Genomic DNA, 20,850 nt, shown 5'->3' with positions numbered 1-20,850 from the left:
TGTAAGCAAAAAGTGCTTGTTTCATGAGTAGGACATGCTTAGTTATGTAAGTCATATGATATCTTTTCAGTTTAAAAATATTACTTTTTGTTCAAATTGTAAAGAGAACATTTTGCTATGCAAAAACAACATAAATGTCTTTATTTGCTCAGTAGACTTGTTTCAAGAGACTTTTTAAAGAAAGGGGCATTTTCAGTTGTGTAAGAGAGTAGCAAATAAGTGTGTCCTTGAATTAAATCAGTGAACAATAGTCACAATGCACATTGTTGCTATGGTAGTGTAGTTAAATGGTAACTATGTGGAATTTGCTTAATTTTTCTCCTCTGAATCTCTGATCTTTTAGAAATGCTTCCAAAAAACCCACCTCTACAATCTTCCTTCCCATTGTAAAGACCTCTTGTTTCAAAGTGCAAGTTAATTAATAAAAGCTGAAGGTTTCAGTGGGAAGAAACATTTTTATTCTCCTAGAATAAAATATGAAATTATTAATGTTTGGATGTTTCGATTTTTTATCCTGAATGGGATCTTCCTGTACCATTTTATAAAAGATATTTAATGAGATTTTGAATTTTGGGGGGCTGGGGTTTTTATTTGGCTCCACACTTTAGATCTCATCTCAAAAAGCATTACAGTATTGACTAGAAAAGAGTCCTGAATTCTATCATTATCTCTAAAAGTTTATTGTGTGGCACAGCTACATTTTTGTGATGCTGACCAGGCTAACCCAAAGCCTCTGGTGTGATTTAGGCTAGTTTTTTTTAATTTTTCTTAATATATATAGATAGCTTCACATACAACTGTAAAAACTGTTATTCCTGCCTTAGGTTAAACTGCATCATTTCTTTCTTTCTGACAGCTGCGGTCAATAGATGTTGACCAAAAGCTGTCAAATTTCCTGAGAAATGAGGAAGAATTTTTTACCCCAGATGAGAAGTGGAGAGTTATTCATCTTCTATCCTGGGAAATCCTTCCCTTATTTTGACAGGCTTTAAAGAAATTGTTAGCTTTAATTAAGTTTGAAATGGGACAAATGACCAACCTAAGCTGCTCCTTTCTACGATGTAATAAGGCAGTAAAATTAACCATGAGATTCTGCAATGGTGCCTCCTACTACAGTGATTGACTGTAATTCTGTATTTAAGTACTGTGGAAATTTTGTGTAGGTTTCAAGACAGTTTTATGAAGAAAATGTTGGGCCTCTCATAGGAGGAAGAAGAGATAGCTGCATAAAGGATAAATAGTAAAATACACACACACACAAAAGCATATATGTATGTGCTGAAGGCTGCAGATACTGATTTGCAATGCTTTAAGCTGGAATTCCCATACTTTTACTTTTTCTTCATACTTTAATAAATAGCAAAGGAGTAGTTCTTCACACACAGAGTTGGGCTTTTATGGTTGTTTGGGTTTGGGGTTTTTTTTGTTCTGTTTTTTAAGTTACGGTTTTCTGGGTCCATATTTAATCTGGAAAAGAAATATGGGAGAGATATATTCAAACTAACAGCTTATCAGGCTGGTATGTCCTCATTCGATTTATGGGACCTCTGTAAAAGATGCAGATCCATAGGTAAACATTGAGCTGGTAGAGTGGATTGAATATGTGAGGGATCTGTAGAAAAGATCATTACTCACTTTCTAAAGCTGCTCCAAATGCATCCTTTCCCTGCTTTTCCACCCTGCAGGCTGTGGCAGGTAGTGCCACTAGTTCAGGGGGAGAGTAGGGTGGTCTAGAAAGTTGACCTGCTGCATGGAGGTTACCAGTGGATGGGGAAAGATCCTTTTCTCCTTTCTGGCTTTTCGGATGAGGGTGCATTTGAACCCTCTTGGGCCATCAGACAGCAGTTTGACTGAGGATAGGTTTAACTCTTCCCTAGTAGATTATTGTTGAATGAAACAGTGGGAGTAGTACGTGTATTAAATTTAATAGCTGAGTCTTGCAAATTCTCACCTAAAAAGCTTCTCTTATGCTACATCATTCTTGTAATCATAAAAGCACTCCCTCCTTTCCCCACAGCTACAGGTACTATTTTGAAAAATCTATCTACTGCTTAGAATGAGAAGTTAACTGTAGAACATTTCTTATATAAAACATTCCTGCAATGCTAACAGATACATCAGGAATATAAGATTTCTTTCTGAAGAGCCAGTACAGAAAGAAAATCTGCCATGAGAAGAATGCACTGATAAGGAACTTCTGGTGCCACTTGCCTACACTTGCCTAGCTGTATATAGGAAATCCCATGTCAGCTTCATGTGTGCTAAATTTAAAAAAAAGACAAAATAAGTCCTCTGTAACTTAGTATCAGCATTTAAAATTGGAAACATGCTGACATGATGCATTATTTAGCCAAAAAACTCATAGGTAGCAGATAAATATCAGAATAGTCTTGTGGCCACCAAAGATTCGATGCGTATGAGGAAAATCGGATTTACTCTTGCATTAAATACAAAAAAGTATTTTAATTTCTGAAACTTTGTTATTTAGGTCATTGTAGTCAGTGATAGATGAGGTTTAAGGACTTTACAGGCAAGGTCTTACTGCATCTTGCAACACTCTTTGTGCCCTCTAGAACTTCCATCATCACAGAGTAATGGACCAGCACAAATCATCAACATGAGGTGGGGTGATAAATCCAATAGGTCTATGTAATGAAGCCTTCATACATATGTAAAGTCAGGATTTGGTCTGAGAAAAGTTGCATTTTCATTCTTTCCACAACTCTACGTGTCCTTGTCCTGTTCTTAGTGAGACAGAACTGCTACCATTTTTTAGGGTTAGCCTGAAAATTGCAAGGTATGGTCCATTTTCTGTAGTACTAATTAGACAGGATCCACTAATGTGCTCTACTGTGTGTTAACCTTTATTAGGTAGTTCTTGGGGAAAATTCTGAACAGGTATTTTTTTAATGGCATGTTTCAGACTATTATTGGTGTTCTCTATTTCTGTATGCACACAGGTGTATGTACGTGCACTCGCACACGTGCTTCCCGAGGAGTATTTGCATAGTTAACAAACATTTGTTACCCTAAAGTAGTTGCAATTCTATCTTTTGCATAATTGAAATGCTCTGAAAAGCTATTTAAATTCAAGTATTAAAAATATTTCTGTTGTTAATGTGTAAAGTATCTCATGGTTTAAGGCAGTCCAGAGAATCAGGTGCAGTTTTCTGCCAGACAAACCTTTTCAAGTCCTTATGCAAATGACTTTTGCAAAACTGGGCACCAAAGCAAGGTGAGTTGTAGGAGGTGCACCTCAGGCTATCTGACTCTCCTCTCTCCATTTATTGAACAGATATGATAGTAATTCTCTCTACTTCAGAGAGATAGAATACATAGATAGCTGTTCTGAATACAGTGTAAAGATTGTGTAGTAACAGGATAGTGCAAAAATGAGGGTCCTGAAAGAGCACTGAAAATAGGTCATGATAAAAAATATTTCCAAAAATCTGCAGCCAGACATTTCCATGGTAATCTCATCATGGTTTTGTTTCTTTCCATGAAACACAAGGAGAGGTGACCTACTCTGTGCACAGCATTTCACACTGCTTTTTAAACATGCAGGATGTATCTGCCTTGGGGGTGATAGGACAGGGGATTCATCTCATTACTGATGCCAAATGCAATCAGTAGACAACTTGCTGCTTTAATTTCTGAGGACTTATAGTTATGGTTGTGGTTAAGCTTATCATGTGATCATTTAGAAAAAAAAGGTGAATAGTTGTTTTTCCTCTAGTATATCTACCCATTGGCAATGAGTAGTTAGGATTAAAAGCTTCATCTAGCCCAAGGCTATAATGAATATTCAGGAAAAATGATTCTGTACTGTTGCTTAGGGAAGTAAAAAGACAACCCCTGTAACATTCAAATCTCCTGTGCCTTTGGAATAAACAAGCATTATTTGATTAACAGTAAGACAGAAGGCACACTGATGTACAGCTTATACCAAAAGAGACTTTATATGGTATTAAATTATCAACAGATTCTTGTAGGTACAATGCATGAATCATTATGTTTTAGTCGATGATAATTTTACCAAGCTTTTATTTAGATGGGTTTGTTTAAAAAGAAATAAAATACAGCAGATAAACAAAGTATGCTGGCAATGGATGTTACAGTCCATTGGAGCATTTATTCATTCTTCTGGATTGACACACATTGCAAAATTATGCTAAACATTCTGTTACAATCACACTGTATCATTATTAATGAGAGGACCAACAAACCCAGTTATGTGTAATGAACGAAGGTAAGTTTTAGCAACGTGGTAAACTCTGAATCAAAAGCAGTACAATCCTCTACTAAATTAAGCAGAATAATATTTTATTTCGTTCGTAATGTTGATTTTGTGATTACAAATGCCCAGCTGTTTTTACAGCTAGTAACATTTTGCATATCAAGACTTTTAGAAAATGTCTCTGGACTGTGCAGGCTTTGTCAACCACTTCATCAATGATAAAAGCTGCAGACACTTTCATAAACGTAGACTGGGGCAAAAAAAGATATATGTGCTGTATTAGCACTGACAGTATGTTTTCTAATGTGATTTACTGGCCTCAAGATTCTGTCTTTCACAAGTTATATGCTCTTCCTTGACTGTTTTATAAATCCAAGAAAGAATCGGAAAAAGCAATTTGTGAATTGGGGTCAGTCTTTCAGAAATCCAAGTAGGTGGGAAGTCCTCAATCAGTCAAATGAATTAGGCAAAATGAAGCCTCTTCCAAACTAGTTTTTGGTATTATGCTGCTCACTTTGCTTAAATTGTGCCTGAGTTTAAAACTTTGCTGAATAGGACAAATTAATATTCTCAGAAATCTAACATTTTGAGCTGCATTTCTTTAGTCAATGACTGCATTTAGAAGTGAATTCTCTATGTCTAATCACTTTAGTGTGTCTCAAAATTGTGTTCTTGTGTGACCTGTGCAAACTAGTCTTAGTCTAAAGGCGAGCAAACTTCTGTGGAGAGGTTGTGTACCCACAGATTATACAAATGTAGTTTATTCATTTCCTATGAAAATTTTCTGTCCAGTGACATCAATGTCTTCTGGTTTCAGCCATCTGATTGCTTAGAATGCATTTTTCCAAGTCCTTTGTGCAAATATAGTAGGGAATTACAAAGATTATAAATTAACAAATGACATCTCTTAATGATTTAAAGAAGAAAACGTGAGTTGAAACAAAACCAGATGAGGATATTATTCCTCTTTATAAATACATTAGTTGTCTGTAGAGAGCAAAAGCTCTGGTATTGTCAGGCAGTGTCTTCATGACAGAAATCCCTCTGGCAGCAGGGACACTCAGGCTGGGACCACTGGGCACTCCCAGTGTCACTGCTGGGACAGGAGAGGGGAGGGGCAGAGGTGGCTCTGATGTTCACTCCTGCACCAGGACAAACCTGAGCAGTGAGTCATTGTCTCACTATGCAACAAAACACTGTTTTAACCTCTGTTTTGTTTTTTTCAATGTTTACTCACTAAACATCCCTTTTTTTCCTCCTGGAATGTTAACTGAAATAGGATGAAAGACTTTACCTTCTTTACTTGAATTCTTGAATTATTTTCCTATTAATTTACCTGTGATTTTATAGAGACCAAAAAATGGCAATTTTCCGAGGCCAATACAAGTGAGCCTTTCAAAAGGGCTTTTTCTAATCGTGTGCTGTTCAATCAAATATTTAAACTGTTTGCTAAACTGTTAGCATAAGAAGTAGAAGACCATTCTGTTGCATTAATTGCATTAATCTTGGTGTATGAGAAGTAGAACTGATTGAAAATAAAGACATTTGCATACTTTCAGAGGAAAACAGCAAACAATTATTGTTTATTGCAAAAAACAAGCTAGTGAAGTTGCCTTAGGTAGGATGAAAATAGGGTTTTATGAAAGTCATCTCCCAAAAAGTTATTCAATGTGGTTTAAAATAATTGTATTTTTTAAGGCATTAGTGTGTGTTGGAGTAAGGATTTTTATGGCAGCACTATAAGCACAATGAAGGCAGCATGATGAGTTATGTAGTGCCAACATCATGAACATTATCACAAGGATTTCTAAGGAGAAGAATTAACATAAGGGATATACAATTCATGTCTTCTAGAAGGTCTCTCATTTCTGCATTGGGCCTCAAGGAAATTCAAAACAGAAATGGAAATCAAAGCTGCAACTACTTTCATACTGCCGGTGCAGTGTTTCATACATATTTCAGAGCAGGAGATCACCATTTCTATTGGGATGCCAGAGCTAAGTCTTAGGATTTTACTATTCATGTCAAGCACTGTGTACTTTCTAGTAACACAGCCTGTGGGGGTTTTGTTTGTATTTAACCATTGGTGTAAAAAGGAAAAACAACAAGGGGATATTTCCTCTGTGTTCACTAGACTGGCAACCTTGGTGTCTACTGGATTGTCTTAAATTAAATTTCATTTAGTCTCATCCCATTCTCAGTTACTACATAGCAATGCAGGTCTCTGAGTTTGTACAGTATCCAAATGGGAGAAGATTATTCATATACGACAGATTTAATTATCGGGGAGAGTGATAAAGACTTAGTAAATGTAAATAATTGCTGCAGCACCCATTAACCTACCCACAGGTAATACTTGTGCTAAATCTTGTAATGGCACCATTCAATTTTTAACCAGAACATGCACCACGTTCTACATGCATCAGTATTGCAGATTTCAGGGTATTTGTTGAAGAGCATTATCAATTGCCTACAGAAAAATAAAACGAGTTACATTGAACAAGAACCCTTGTATGTGCCAGGTGCAGGTGTTAGTTCCACTGAGCTGTCCTGAGTGGAAAGGGTAGTTGATTACTGTCTACGTGAGATGTATTCCATAAGAGAAGTAAATGACTGGAAATCAGAAGAAACCAACACTTGGAGATTTCGATTTCTGGCTTTAACAGAGAAGATTTTGATCTTTCATTTACACTATGGCCATCCCAAGTTATTCTCAGAGTTCAGAAATGCTGAATTGCATTCTGATAGCCCTGCAACCTCGATTCATCCTTGTTCTGATCAAGGCATGATCAGACAATGCTTCAGGTTCACATAATTTTATAGGATACTGCTTGTTTTAAATGTACTTTACATCGAGTGAGTCATTAAAACTGGAAAGCAATTTTTAAAATAAATGGGTAAAATAGTCTCTGTCATCCAACATGGTATTTTCCTCTCTCTGGGAAGGGAACATTTTGCAATATCTTTGTCTCCTGGAAAAAAAAATTCCTTTTTTCACAAACCAACCTTTCTGTAATGGATTTGCAGTTACTTGGTATGTCTGAAACAAGTTAACTAATGAGATGAAGTTCAGTTCTGATGTGTAATTTCACAAAATTGCAGCATAGCCACTTAGAGCAAAGTTTCCTATTTCCTTAATATACCTTTTGTTCGTATTACTTTTAATTACGTTCTATATTTATCTGGCCTATTTGAACAGGATCCAGAGCTGGTACGGAACATCTGTCGCTGGGTTAGACAAGCTGTTCACATCCCTTTCTTTGCCAAACTGACCCCAAATGTCACTGATATTGTGAAAATTGCAATGGCTGCTCAGGAAGGTGAGTGACTCCAGTGCACAAGTTGTGCAGATTTACTAATTTCTGCATGGGGTAGGATAGGAATGTTGCTGGAATAATCTATAACAACAGAAACTAATATGAAAATATTTTGTTTGGTGTATTAGAATAAGCACAGTGGTAAAAGGGTTCCTAATTTTGTTCATGTATCTAGAAAAGAGCAATATATGAAGAGAACCATGTTAGACTGCTAACAATAAATTGTATAGTGTTCCCCTACACGCTTTTACTTCTGACATATTTATATGTTTACCATACCACTGTAAATCTCCTTATTCCTATATTTAGTGGTGAAAAGGGGGTGTGTGTTCTGAGAAAACAAAAATTCACTACATGAAGGTATATATATTTTTTTTCCTTAGGGCTTAAAATACAACATGGCTGCAAATAAGTTTGCAAGGTGGTGTATTAAGCCATCATTTAGAACCATGGTAATTGTCTTTGTCACATTACTTCTCTTGTCTTGCTGCACAGAAGCCTGGAGATGGCCACTGTTTTGGGGTACCTTCAGTTGTTGAACAACTGCTGTAGCAGGTTCTGTCCCACACAGCCGAAGGGCAGAGATCTGCCTGTCAGCCCCAGCCTTTCCACGTGCTGTCTTAAAGTCCTTACAGCTCTTTCAGCTGATGCCTTGAAGCTAGTGCTATGTTTATTAGCCCAGGATCCGTCATAAGGACCTTTCTGTGCACCCCCTTGCAGTTTGTTGCTTTTGCTCTCCAGCTGTTCATTTGAATTTCTAGTTATTTTGGAGTTTCACAGGTTTTCTTTTGTGTTTGTCCTCTCTGGTTCTTACACACACGATTTCACCAGAAGCGACTGACCTTTTCTTTCACAGGTGGCGCAGATGGTGTTACAGCCACCAACACTGTGTCAGGACTGATGGGACTGAGAGCAGACAGCACACCTTGGCCAGCAGTTGGTCGAGGACTGAGGACCACATATGGTGGCATGTCAGGTAGGTGCTGCCCTTTTTGATGCATGGTACTTCCTTGGAGGCTTTCAAAACATCAGGAGGTCCTTGTAGTGGGCTAGAATATCATGTCTGCAGTCGCACTGAGTCCTTAAAGCTCGCTGCTGGTCAATGTTTCTAAGTCATGACAGATGGAACAGATTAAGTGTGAAGGCTCTTGGGTCGCCCTTTCCTTAATGGTAAAGCACTGCATCAGAATACTGTGATAGGGTCACTGGAGAGGGAAGGAAATCTCTTCCCTCGTGACCCTCGCTTTTCCTCAAATTTTTCATCCTGTCACAATTGTCAGGCCCCACGTTAGACAGAGGCTAATGAAAGGGCATCGCAGGGGGAAATATCAACAATCCAAATGCAGTGTATGTTTCATAGCCTGATCTGCAGCCTTCCTCCCTCCTTCCCGCTAAGTGCACCTTTTCCAGAGAGGTTATTTCCTCCTCTTCCCACTGTGATAAAAATGATAGACAGTATTAGGCAAATATATGCATATTTTTGTAGCCTATTTCTCAAGATATACAAGAATATCTTGTGTAGCCCATGTTTTCAAGTTTGGCTTCACAGTTTAATTTTCAAACCAGCTGCAAAACTTTTACACTCCAGTTCAGTGCCAGTGCACAGTAATGCATTAATCTATTGACCCTGTGAACTCTGTTGCTGTGACAACATAAACTTGGCCCTGCAAAGACAATACTGTGAGCTTCTTGGCTTTACTGGTATGGAGATTAGTCTCCTTGGTGATAGAGGTGGCAGTAAATATACATGAAAGAAGTAATAGCACCCTCCTGATTGAGTCAAACGCTACTCTATCGGACCCGCCTCCTACCTCACCCCAAAAATGTAATCAGAGGAGACCAGACAGGCAAAAATATGCTTTATTTTCTGTGACTGCTGTTATCCTTAGAGAACTGTAGGAAATGTAGCAAAAGATGACTTTTAAACAAACTTTAATTCAGATGAGTGTACTCAGTGGCAAATTGCATTATTGCCTTAGATAACTACAGAGAACTTGGAATTTTTTAGAGACTGCTGAAAAGTAAGAAAGTGATAACAATCAGAAAAAATCATTATGCCTATCGCATAATGGTTTCACAGTGACAGTCCAATAAGATGTTATATTTTAATATTATGCAAAATGGGAGGAAGAGGGAAACAAGAAGAGAACAGCTACAGCCCATTTCAATTTCTCTAGCCTGCCATGTTGACAGGAAAAGAATAAAGGAGGTCACAGTGGGTGCTGTGCATTAAAAATTAATAAAAGAACTATTGCAGTAGTATTTTATGTAAGTAACACCATTCACATTTTCTCATTTAAGTTGCAATTTGTGAATATTCCTTCCTACCATAATTCTGCCTAATAAAATCTATAAAATCGCTGCATTATGAGAAGTGTGTCTGTGTCACAAATTTGAAACATGTATGTAGTGTAAATTACAGTGGTACCTACTTGCCCAGTTGTAAGTGAGGAGGTACCAGCACATCTGTTGTTTATAATACTAAATGGACCCGAGGAAAAGTTCTTTTTTAATTTTATTTATATATATGTTTTAGTGTGTATGTATGTAAGTATAATTTTTTTCCTCAAGTTTTATATGTATCAGAGAGGAGAGAAAATGACATTTTAGGATGCACCATTACCTATGATGCAAATCTACTTATTTAAAAAATATTTAAAATACTGGAAGTGCTGTCAATTTATTATGTTTTGAAAGAGTCATCACTGGGACCCAGTCATCACTGGTCCCACAACTCGTTTCACAAAAGAAAGCTACAGAGCCAATAAAGTCAACAGCTCGGCAGCATGTTGCAGTACTCTGCTCAGTGGTCAGGTCTAGCAGTATACAAATTTCCAAAAGCAGGAAAGCAATTTTAAATCAGGAGAGCTAGCATGCTTACAAGAGGACAAAAAGTGGGAGAGCTTGTCATCTTGTCAGAGCAAGGGGCAGGGTGGCCGTACTTCTGTTCCGGCTGTGCCGTGGCGGAGACATGTGGCCTGCAGCCAGACACTTGACCTTTCCGTGCTCTATTTCTCCTGTCTGTGGGATGGCAGGAACACCACTTACATGCCTACAGGCTTGGTGGGAAGTGCTCTGTGGTCTTGGCATGAGAGTGGCTTCACAGTGTAACATATTGGGTTTCTATTTGGATGTGTGTAAATTTGTTTTGTTTTATTATCTGATAGAGTCAGTAAGTTTTTGTTGTTTTTTCCAAATAATTCCTCTCAAGAGAGAATTAATTTTTGAAGTGAAAGACAGCACTATTATAGAAGCAATAAGTCTGGTTCATTTTCAGCGTGTTTTCCCAAAGCACAGCTGGTTCATTGTTGTTCTGTCATGCACAAACCTAGGGCAGATACAGCACACAGCCAGGCTGGATCAGGCTTTCTGGATCTTTCCATGTGCATGTATTGTGGGCTAGCAGTGATGCTCACATGGCTCAGAGGTACAGAGAGGGAGGCAGGAGGTCCTGTCCTTCCTGGTGCCACCCTCACGGTGCTGTGTGACCGTGGGAGGGTGGGAGCTGGCCTCAGCCCTGTGGAGGTCTCAGCACAGAGTCCCCTGAGGTGTCCTGGTGAGGTCTGAAATGCCCTTGACTCAACAGTGGTGATGCTCAGCATTCCCCAGCCTTGTGTCTGCCTGCTGGCAGTGACCAGGTCACCAGGCAGAGAGTCAGTCCCTTAAAGGATCCCAATGTTCTTCAGGGATTTATAAATTCACTGTGTCCACAGCTTGTTAGGGCAGTGCAGGTTGCCTTCTCCAGGTGAGTGCAAACTCCCTCCTCTGCGTTTAATGAAAGTTTCCAACAAAGAGCAAATAACAAAGATGTGTTAGTACCCTGGCCTAGCAGCTGCCCAGTATTTTGACTGACAGACCTCCCTGTCCTCCAGCATCCAAAAATGTCCTCCTACGTGGCCATGTACTGAAAAAATATTTTCCATAGAAAATTTCCCCTTGGCCTCTTCATCTCTTCTCTTCTTGTGTGCCTCATGCAGAAGCAGCTGTATGCAGGAGGTTCATTTTTCATTTTTCTAAATGGGAGACATTGAAGCAGGAATTTTTTATATAATCCCTCTTAAATTACTAAATTATATTATTTGATATGATTTCTTATGATCTATCTACCATACACAAAAACAATAAGAAAAAAGTTTATTTAAATCGTTGTCAAAACCTGAGGTGTTTTGAGAACAGACTTTTGTCTCTTTTTTTAAAACATTTTAAAAATTTTTTTCAAAGGAGACACTTAATGGGATTACTTTGAAATCCCCATTTAGTTTTGAGTTATCACGGTCAGTGATAACTCTTGCCAGCCAGTGCTCGGGCAGTGATCTTCCTGTTTTGATCTAATTTGATCAGCTGAAAATCGCTAAGCTGCAAGAGGCATCACCATTTCCTCCTCCCCACCCTCCTGTTTCTTGGGGGGTTTTGACGGGGAGGGATCCCAGTATCCCAGGTGGATGTTTGACTACTAGACTGTAGGATTAGTCTCTCTCTTCTCCACTTCCCTGCAAATATTGAATTATTAATATAAAGTGAAACAGCTCTCACAGGATACACACTCATACTAGCACAGCCTGCTGACCTGCACATGAGCCTGACTTGGGAGAGCCAGGTTTAAATCCCAGGTGTGAGCCCAGGGCATAGCTGGGCCCCCTGGATTCAAAGTTTACCCTACAAATATTGAGCATTATAAAATTTCTCTGTTTTTTCTTCTTCTTTTACTTGTATCCTGCTGAGAAAAAAAATATTTTCAGGAAAAATTTCACTTTAATTTTGATATATTGTTATTTTTGAAAGAGAATGAATTTCCAGTTTGGACTGTGGAGCATCAGATGAGTCCAAAAGCGCTGCGGATTTTTGTGGCCCTGTTATCTGAGAGGACATTGTGTTTAGAGGATCCCCCAGTCTTCATCCATTTTTTAAAATAAATTTACAGAAACTGCTCATTACTCAAAAAGCATAGTGGTCCTAATGAAGTCCATGCAAAATATGTTTAAGGAAACAAGCCCTTACGATGAAAGAAAAAATACTAAAATAAAGATACAGCTTTTACAGCTGTCTAACTGTTATATGTGTTTGCAGCATTAGAGATGGTTTGATTTCCATTATGAAGCTTTTAGAATAGATCTAGCAGTATTTCAGGTTTAAGAATGTAGAATATATGAGATTTGATAGTGAATCATTCCTGTACATGGGACAAGTATTTGCAAGGTTTATTTTGTGTTTATTCAAAAGAGGCTAATTGTGGAGCTTTTTATCCTCACAAGGAATAATGACCTCTGGCTCTGAAAGAGATGTTTTAGTTTGTATAAGTATGAATTATTTTGAAAATGCTTTTTTTTTGTATTTTATAGAGATACCAAAATAAGTTGCCAGGTTTCTCAGAGAAATGTTAATATACTGTCAGCAGCTGCATGCTTCCCTAAGATTTCTTTCCTTGAAATGTATTTTAAAATTAAAAAAAAAAAAAGTTTTTTTCCATGAGCTTTCATACTGTGTTTCCATATTCCAGATGTGTTTTATAAAATGCATCACATTGCGGCACAATGGGATATCTATTGCAGGCAAAATAGAGCAGAGCTTCTGTTCGAATTTCCATGGTTTTTTGTTCTTTGTCATCTGTTTGTTTCTTTGTTTTTGTCTGGAAGCCAAATCCTTAGGGGATAAATTTATAAAACCATACACTGGACTTAGCAAAAACTTAGGTTAAAAGCAAATCTCTCTACGGTGCGCTCACTATGTATTCTTTCAATGCTTTGTTTCAGAAAGCATTGCAGTATTTTACCATAGCAGTTCAGATACCTCATGTCTGTGTACTTTTATTGCTTTGTCCATTTATTATATCTGTAGTACTTTGGCATTATTTGCAAAAATTTATTGTACAGCATGTGCAAATACATGTGCTTGTTTTCCAGAAAAGAGAGATTCACAAAGCTGTGTGTTATAACTTCATAGCTGCCCACAAGGGATATCAGAAGGAGGATATCTGGGTGGTGGATTCAGTCATTAAACGCAGGAATGTGTAATTACTGGAAACCAGCAGAGACAGTTAATTTTACGTACTTTTTGAAGTTAGTGGAGCTGTCTGTTTTTTACAGAAAAACACTGTCCAAAAGCAATTGTGACATTTAAGGGAATGCTTTTCGGGAGTTATTAAATTAAAATGTATATTGACATTATTAATAGAGGCATATATTCTAATCTGAAATGTATGAATTATATTGAAAGAGAAAAGTTGAAGTTATAATAATAAGGGCTGCCTTTTAATTTTAATTTGATGACACATCATTAAAGGAAAAGTGAAAAAACCAACCAAGAGCATTCACTTTACTCATCACAGTTCTGTCAGTGGCAGTGTAGTGTGGATTTTGGTCAATAGAAATGAATAAAAAGCTGCCCATCACTGGAAACAAAACAAAATGTATGTATGCATAGGCACTCCTGTTTAGTATAAATATTTACCAAGAGTTAAAGACTATTTACATTAACATATATTTATAAAACAGTGTGGAAGGGGTGAAAAGCAAATATATGCCATAGTACAATTTTAATTTTGTTTTATTATTCCTGTTCAATGTAGCTCAGCCATTAAAAGCCCTTATTTGCATATATTATGTCAGGATTCACAAAGAGTCCTCTGTTTTCTGTCGTGTCCTTGCAGCAGTCTGATTTCTCTTAGTGTACTGCCGTCACTGGTCTATGCAGGGGAGATCAGAGCCCTAATAATAGATTTTTGACAGGGAGCTCGCCTGCTACCTGCCCTACACAAATCCTCACTGTTCATGTTTGCTTCATGGCAACAAAGCAGACAGAAGGAAAATGCCAAGTGCTGAGTTTGAGGTACAGCCCTGCCATAGCTTGACATTTCAGCAGAATAGCAGTTTATGAGATGCATAATTTTTCATCTGGGACTCAGCTGCCATTTTCATAGAGGCTTGCAGCTCATCGACTGACTGGAAGTAGGGCAAAGGTTTACAGCATAGATCAAGGTCTACATCCTTCCTATAGCTATTTAAAAATAAGTATTATTCTCTAGATAAGGTCAGAGAACGAAGCATATTTTTACCATTTTTAATATTTTCTACCCAATTTCATCCCCACAAAGAAAACACTTTACACTTTGAGCACAGGTGCCATTTGTAGTTGATTAAAAATGATCGTAATTGATTTCATTCACCAAAAGATTAAATGAGCCCTGGAGAAAGAATGAAGGAGGAGCCTTTACACAGAGCATTTGAACAAAGCTGTGTTTTCTCCTCCTCTTATTATGAAAAAACCTAATTCTGAGCTCAAAATGAATGGAGTCTTTACTTCTTAAGTGTAATTGGTTTGTGGTTTATTATTGTTAGAGATTGGATTTAAATTTTCACATTCATGCACACGTACTTGGGAAACAAATGCAGTGTAGGTAAGTGAGTGTTTAATTTAAAATTACACATCTCTGTGAGCTTCAGTAACAGTTCACCATGTCAGAGCCGCATATAGAACAATGGTACAGTACATTGGATTAATTAAAGAAGCCTTGCAGAGAACTGAATTCTCAGTATGTCAAGATTTCAATTTTATGTTAAATATTTTCTAAAGGCCAGACCCTTAAATCTCAGGGGCTGTACCAAGCAGTGAGCTGTGAATTTAACCATAGGCTAACTGCTAATGATAAGGAAAAGAGTCCAAGTTGAGGCAGCTGTAATACAGTCATTGGATTAGGCTATCAATCACTCGGTTCCCTGAGGAACAGGCAAAGACGACAAAACAGTGAAAAGGGAAATTAGGAAGGGAGGGCATGACTAGAATGAGATTCTTCACCAAATGTATCTGTTAGTTGGCTGAATCCCCCAAGCATCAGACAGGAATGTCCAGCATTGCTCTCAGACTAAAAGCCAAGTATTTGTTCCAAAGTCCTAGAAAACCATCAAATCATCATTAACTGTTGCTGTTCTGTGCAGGCTGCTAGAAATGCAATTGGCTACATTCTTCTGGTTTAATAGCCTGTAATTAGGTTAATCTCTAAACTGCTGCTGTTGAACACTCTGGATTTGCTGTTTATGTCAGAGCTCAGAATATAGAATATGTACAGTTGAAATAATTCATTTCACAGTTGATTGGGGTTTTTAATAAATAGATAACTGTTAAGCTATGGAGTTTTACTCATGGCAACCAAAGGCATGTGTCAGAAAGTAATTCATATTAAAAAATCATAAATTCTTCTCAGACATAACATGAGAAAAATAAGAGAAAATCACTGTAGTGTAGATTGCGGGAAAAGGGCACGGGGGAAAGAACATGAAGGTTTGTTTTGAGTGCAGATAGATAAAACAGGAAATCTGTTCATATAATGGTATAGATTAACATGGTTAAGTAATGAATGCTCTCATAGTTAGCATCCTGAAGACACAGTTTGATCAACAAAGAATGGAAATGAATAGAGAAGGTAAGAGATGTCAGAGTGGTTCAGAGCAGGTTGGTGGAGCAGGGGCTTGTATTTAAACCTGATTACTGTAATGGGTATAGGTGAATGTACCACAGGTAAACTATGACCTGGTAAGGAGGTGTAAGTCTCTCAGGAACAGAAAATTTTTTGTTCTGGTAATACCTGCAAGATCAAACCCCGTGGTGGTGACTTTGTCAGCACGAGCTGATTGTCTTTCTATGTCTGTCAGGTCTGGAGAAAAGGTGTCTTTCTCTTATGGTCACCACTTCTAAATTTAAGCAAAGGCATACCAAAACCAAAATCTCTCAGACTATTTTTGTGTCATGTCTTTTGGAGATTATTGAGTTTAAAACTGAAATATTTCTGTTGTAAGAAGATTGCTATAATTAATTTCAGAGGTCATTTAACTACTTTCTATTATGAATTATTTGTTTGAAAAGTACTTGGCATTTAAGTACTTGTCAGTTTATTTTGACACAGGAATGAAAATACTATCAAAACTTTCAAATGGGCATGAATTAAAACAGTAAAAATCAAGAAAAACTGTGGTGAAGTCTACTGCTAGGCTTGTTTGCCATTGAGTCTCAGCAGTCTTTCTTGCTCACCTCTCTCCACAGATAGTCACAATGAAGTCAAAATTTCTTTTGACTTCAAAATGATGCTTGAATGAGGTCTAGAGCCTGCAATGGCATACAGTATTACTCTCCAGCCTTTCCTACCACTGAAAGGCTAGTACTGACTAAAAAAGTGTGTCTAAACAGAGAGAACTGTGTGCCCTGTACTGTCCCAGTGACTGGCTGGAAGGGTCGCTCTGGCCTTTCTGTGGCGATCACTAAGTTAGAGTTGGGCCAAGCTTTCCTCTCTCAGTGTGTAGGTGGTGCACAGGTACATTCTGTCATTCCAGAACAAGTAGGTAGGTGTGAGGTCATGGACTGGAGCACAAAGATGGTGCCAGGTGGTAGTGTTCAAGTAGGCTTGTAGATCTACAGAGCTTTGTTGCAGTGTATGTATGTGACAGATTAAAACCTGTATACTTGTTATGAAACTTTAGGGAGATTCAGTGTAGGAGACAGAGGAAAGGCCTGACTAAGGAAATAGGGTCCCAGTTGATGTGATTTCCTGTTAATGTTACAAGCTCCCTGTTGTTGATTGTATGGGGCCCATAATTATCTTTCCTGCTGACATGTTATTCTGTACCCAAATCAACAGCAGGGTACAGGTGGTACGTGAGAGTGATCAATGAGACAAGTGTCTTCTGTGGAAAATATAAACTGTACCTGTCACTCAGAGCAGAAGCTCTAATTATAATCTCTCCCCCATCGTAAAAACCCCCAAACTAAACCAAGAATCTGGTAGAATTTGTAAACAATTCGAAGTAACAATTGTATCAGTAGAGGTTAAACCCCCTGAGTTTGACCTGGTGTGTCTCAAGCATGGGGTTTTTTTCAGTATTACTTTGCATATTGATTTGCTGTAGTCACCAAGTGGCATATGTTGTCTGTAGAGCCCATCTTTATTCTGTGGAGGGCATATCCTCATGTGAAGAATAAACACATTTTTGCATTTATGAAAAGAAATTGCATCAAATTTACAGATCAAAATAGGAGCTAACAAATAATTAGAAAAATTACTTCTTATTTAACATTTACTAGCCTGAAAGTTCTTCCTGTTCTTCCTTCTCTCTGTGGACCAGCTGTGCTTGCAGAATAGGCTGGCTGACTGCTGTCTTCTCCCATCACTGTGGGGATCCTACCACTGCTGACAAAACACCCCAGTTTCTCTGTTGTGTGTAAGCTCCTCCCTCTGGATCAGTAGCCTCGGTAGCTTCAACAGCTCATGCATCTCTGTGAGGATATTGAGGCTCTCACCATTCCCAACACCTACAAAGTGCTTGATTGATGTGTTTTAGCAATGGGTCACAAAGTGTCTTGAAGAGAAGGTTTCATGGTGACATGGAGGTGTGCTTGCTGTGAGTAATTCTGTTGCAGGATATTTTGACAATCAGATACGGGGGGTTTCAAAAAACAAAAAGAGGAAGGAAAAAGAAATTATGGAACTTGGAACAAGGTTAAATCCAAGGCATTGGTTTACACCAGTCAACACCAGATGGATGTACTTACCTCATTAGTGCTGCTGTCCTGCTTCTATGTAGCCTTGAAAAGTTCAGCCACTGGTTAGCTATGATTTATTATGAACTCACCAGGGAATACATCTTTATTCACCTAAATCCTGCTAACATTCTGTATTTTTTAGTATGCTGCTTGAATGAGGAATAAATCCTAATGCCAACTTCACATATAAAATAGACAAAATAGAGCAGATTTGTTTAACTGGGTAGATCCTGGGTTTGTATTTCACTGGGCATCACTTCATCCCTAGTGAATGATTGCCAGAAGCATTTATAAATGTATTTCACAACCATCATGTGATGGTTTTAACCTTTCATAAGAATGCATCTAATATATAGTAGTCAGCTAGGGAATCTGCATTTTAGTGTGCCTTTTCATGCAAGCACCTCATTGTATACAATGAGCTGTATAAATGTCCTGCTCACACACTGGTATACAAACATACCCTACAAAATCTTGTAGGGAATCTGCTGCAGGAATTCAGTTTTCCAATTTATGATCAATTTGCAGTTTCTGCATGGCTGGGTAATTGAAATTGTCTTTCCCATTAACATGCACCATGTATCCATCTTCCCTAAGTTCTGTTTAAATCCCAGAAGACACTCATAGTCAGGGATCGAGCCACTGTTATTTGGGTTAAGTGAGAGCCGGGGGAGAGCTGTTGAGCGCAGTGTCCCACTGTTTCAGGATGAGAAATTCATTGCAGATGCACAGAGAGGGTGTTTTTAATGGCATGAGGCCTGTCCCTAGAATGTGTGGTACCACACCTGACTCAGCACCGAGGTAAGGTTGAAGAACTTTGTTACAGGCAGCTCAAAATGAGGAGAAACCTATGTGGGTTTTGGAAGCAGGCATGTCAGTGAAGACAAAGCTAACTGTGTTACAATAGTGCCTGTCCTTTCACAGATGTTTCCTGACTCTGTTGAGCGGCCTGTTGGTTTCCAAAAGAATGTATGGTTACTCCAGTCCGTATTTTGACTGTCCAAGCTTATCTTACTCCTGTCAGCTGTTGCTGTACTTTTGCTGTTAGAGCCATGTCAGCTTCTCACCTGTTTGAGAACCCCAGAACTGGCAATGTTTTCACCAGTTTTTGGATATATGCCTACTCAAGAGCTGCTTGGCTTTCAATAGTGAGTACTCAGAGAAATCTTCTCATTCTAGGCACTGATTAAATTTGTGCACTTGCAGAGAAGGTACTGCCAAACAATACTCACAAGAATCTATTCTTTCTTATATATAAGAGGAGGAGTGTGGTGGCACCTTACTTTCTCAAGAAATATTAGGAAAAGGTCTACTATGTGGAACATGATTTACTGGTATAATAGAGAGGTTGTTTGCATCTTTGTTGTTTATAAAAACACTCTAGGTGATCCGTTCTCTGCAGGTATCCAGAAAGGAGGTAAACCTTGCCAGATGTAGGGAAATCTTGTTCCATTTTGTCTCTTCTGGAGAGTTTTAATGCGGAGTTCCCTTCTGTGTGGGGCTGGCACACAGATTTCTTTCCAATGTGTTTATTTTTCTTTTCTTTCAGGCTTAATATTTTACAGCTCTGAGGACATCCTCAGCTGGAGTGATAGTGTAAAAGGGTCCCAAAACAAAAAGTCACTCTTAGTCTCTTTTCCAAACTTGGGCTTTTCCAGGGCTGCCTCCACTGCCCTTAGCTATTTCTTTCTGAAAAATGAGATGCACTGAGCCAAAGGTTAGCACAGCAGGCAGGCAGCAGTGGTGCTCTCTTCTGCCTGCCTTGCCTTCCCGAGCTGTGCCACTGCCATGGTGTGTCCGAGAGTCCTCTGGGGCTGCCCAGTAGAGGCCAAGCTCAGAGAGCACAGCTGGGAGCAGAGGTGCTGACCAGGTACAGCTGGGGGTTATCCCTGAGCATCTGGCACGTCACTAGCAGACTCCTAGGCTTCCCCCTCATCCCTGCAAGGGACAGGCATCCTCTGAGGTGGCTTCTTTTCTTGCTCCATTGATGCATCTGAAAGTGGAGGTTAGTATATTCCTTACATATTAGTATATGTACTGCTGTCAAATGCCTAAGGCAGCGTGCACCTACATTTTGTGGTGAAATCCCAGTGGTTAGGCAAGTAAATGATGCAGGGTTTACTGGTGCAGCTTAGATTTCTCTTTTTGAAAATGCAGGTGTATGTTATTTTATCCCAGTCCATTTTCTAATCTGATGTTACAGGTGAAAGGGATATTTTTAAGCTTGGCATTAAAATATCTTCCAATCAGTTAATGTAAGCATCTGGTGTTTTTATGTATTTTAAAAGCCCTAATAACAGCATTGCAATCCCTTAATGCTGTTTCTCACATTCTTGTTACAGTAGGTATATGGCACACATCTTCTGGTTTAAAAAGCTCAAAACAAATTTCAGCAATTTAATCTCAGTGTTAGAAAAAGGATCACAGCAGCTGCTATAGTATTTTGTATTTATGCTAGTTTTTGTAAAGATTCATGACATGCTCCCTGGGAGCTAAATATTGACAAGCATGCTCTGGCAAGCAAGATCAAGCTTGGTGAGTTAACACAGCTCAAGACTCTGCATTGACACTGTAACCCAAGTCTGAAACTATTATCCTACACAATTTATTTCGGCTTTACAGGTGATACTGTCCACTTGAATTAGGGATTTCTGCTGTATTTTTAATACTGTAACTGCAGATTCATATTTGATTTAGGACCATGGTACTTGCAAGGTTGGTTATACATCTGTGTTTGATGACATCTTCAGTAGTGTACTGTGTATAGAA

The 20,850-nt window shown here is 38.5% G+C and overlaps 1 protein-coding gene across 1 annotated transcript in view; it reads left to right on the top strand.

The window, feature by feature from the left end:
• DPYD (dihydropyrimidine dehydrogenase) overlaps positions 1-20,850 on the top strand; it is a 334,900-nt gene that overhangs the window by 237,668 nt on the left and 76,382 nt on the right. Inside the window, exons 17-18 of the mRNA XM_063407573.1 lie at positions 7,437-7,557; positions 8,411-8,530. Coding sequence (XP_063263643.1) covers positions 7,437-7,557; positions 8,411-8,530 — 241 coding nt within the window. The remainder of the gene's footprint in view (positions 1-7,436; positions 7,558-8,410; positions 8,531-20,850) is intronic.

This window comes from Prinia subflava, chromosome 10 (assembly GCF_021018805.1).
Source record: "Prinia subflava isolate CZ2003 ecotype Zambia chromosome 10, Cam_Psub_1.2, whole genome shotgun sequence".
Taxonomy (NCBI): domain Eukaryota; kingdom Metazoa; phylum Chordata; class Aves; order Passeriformes; family Cisticolidae; genus Prinia; species Prinia subflava.
The sequence above is the reverse complement of the archived record's forward strand: the minus strand, read 5'-3'. Positions and strand labels throughout refer to the sequence as shown.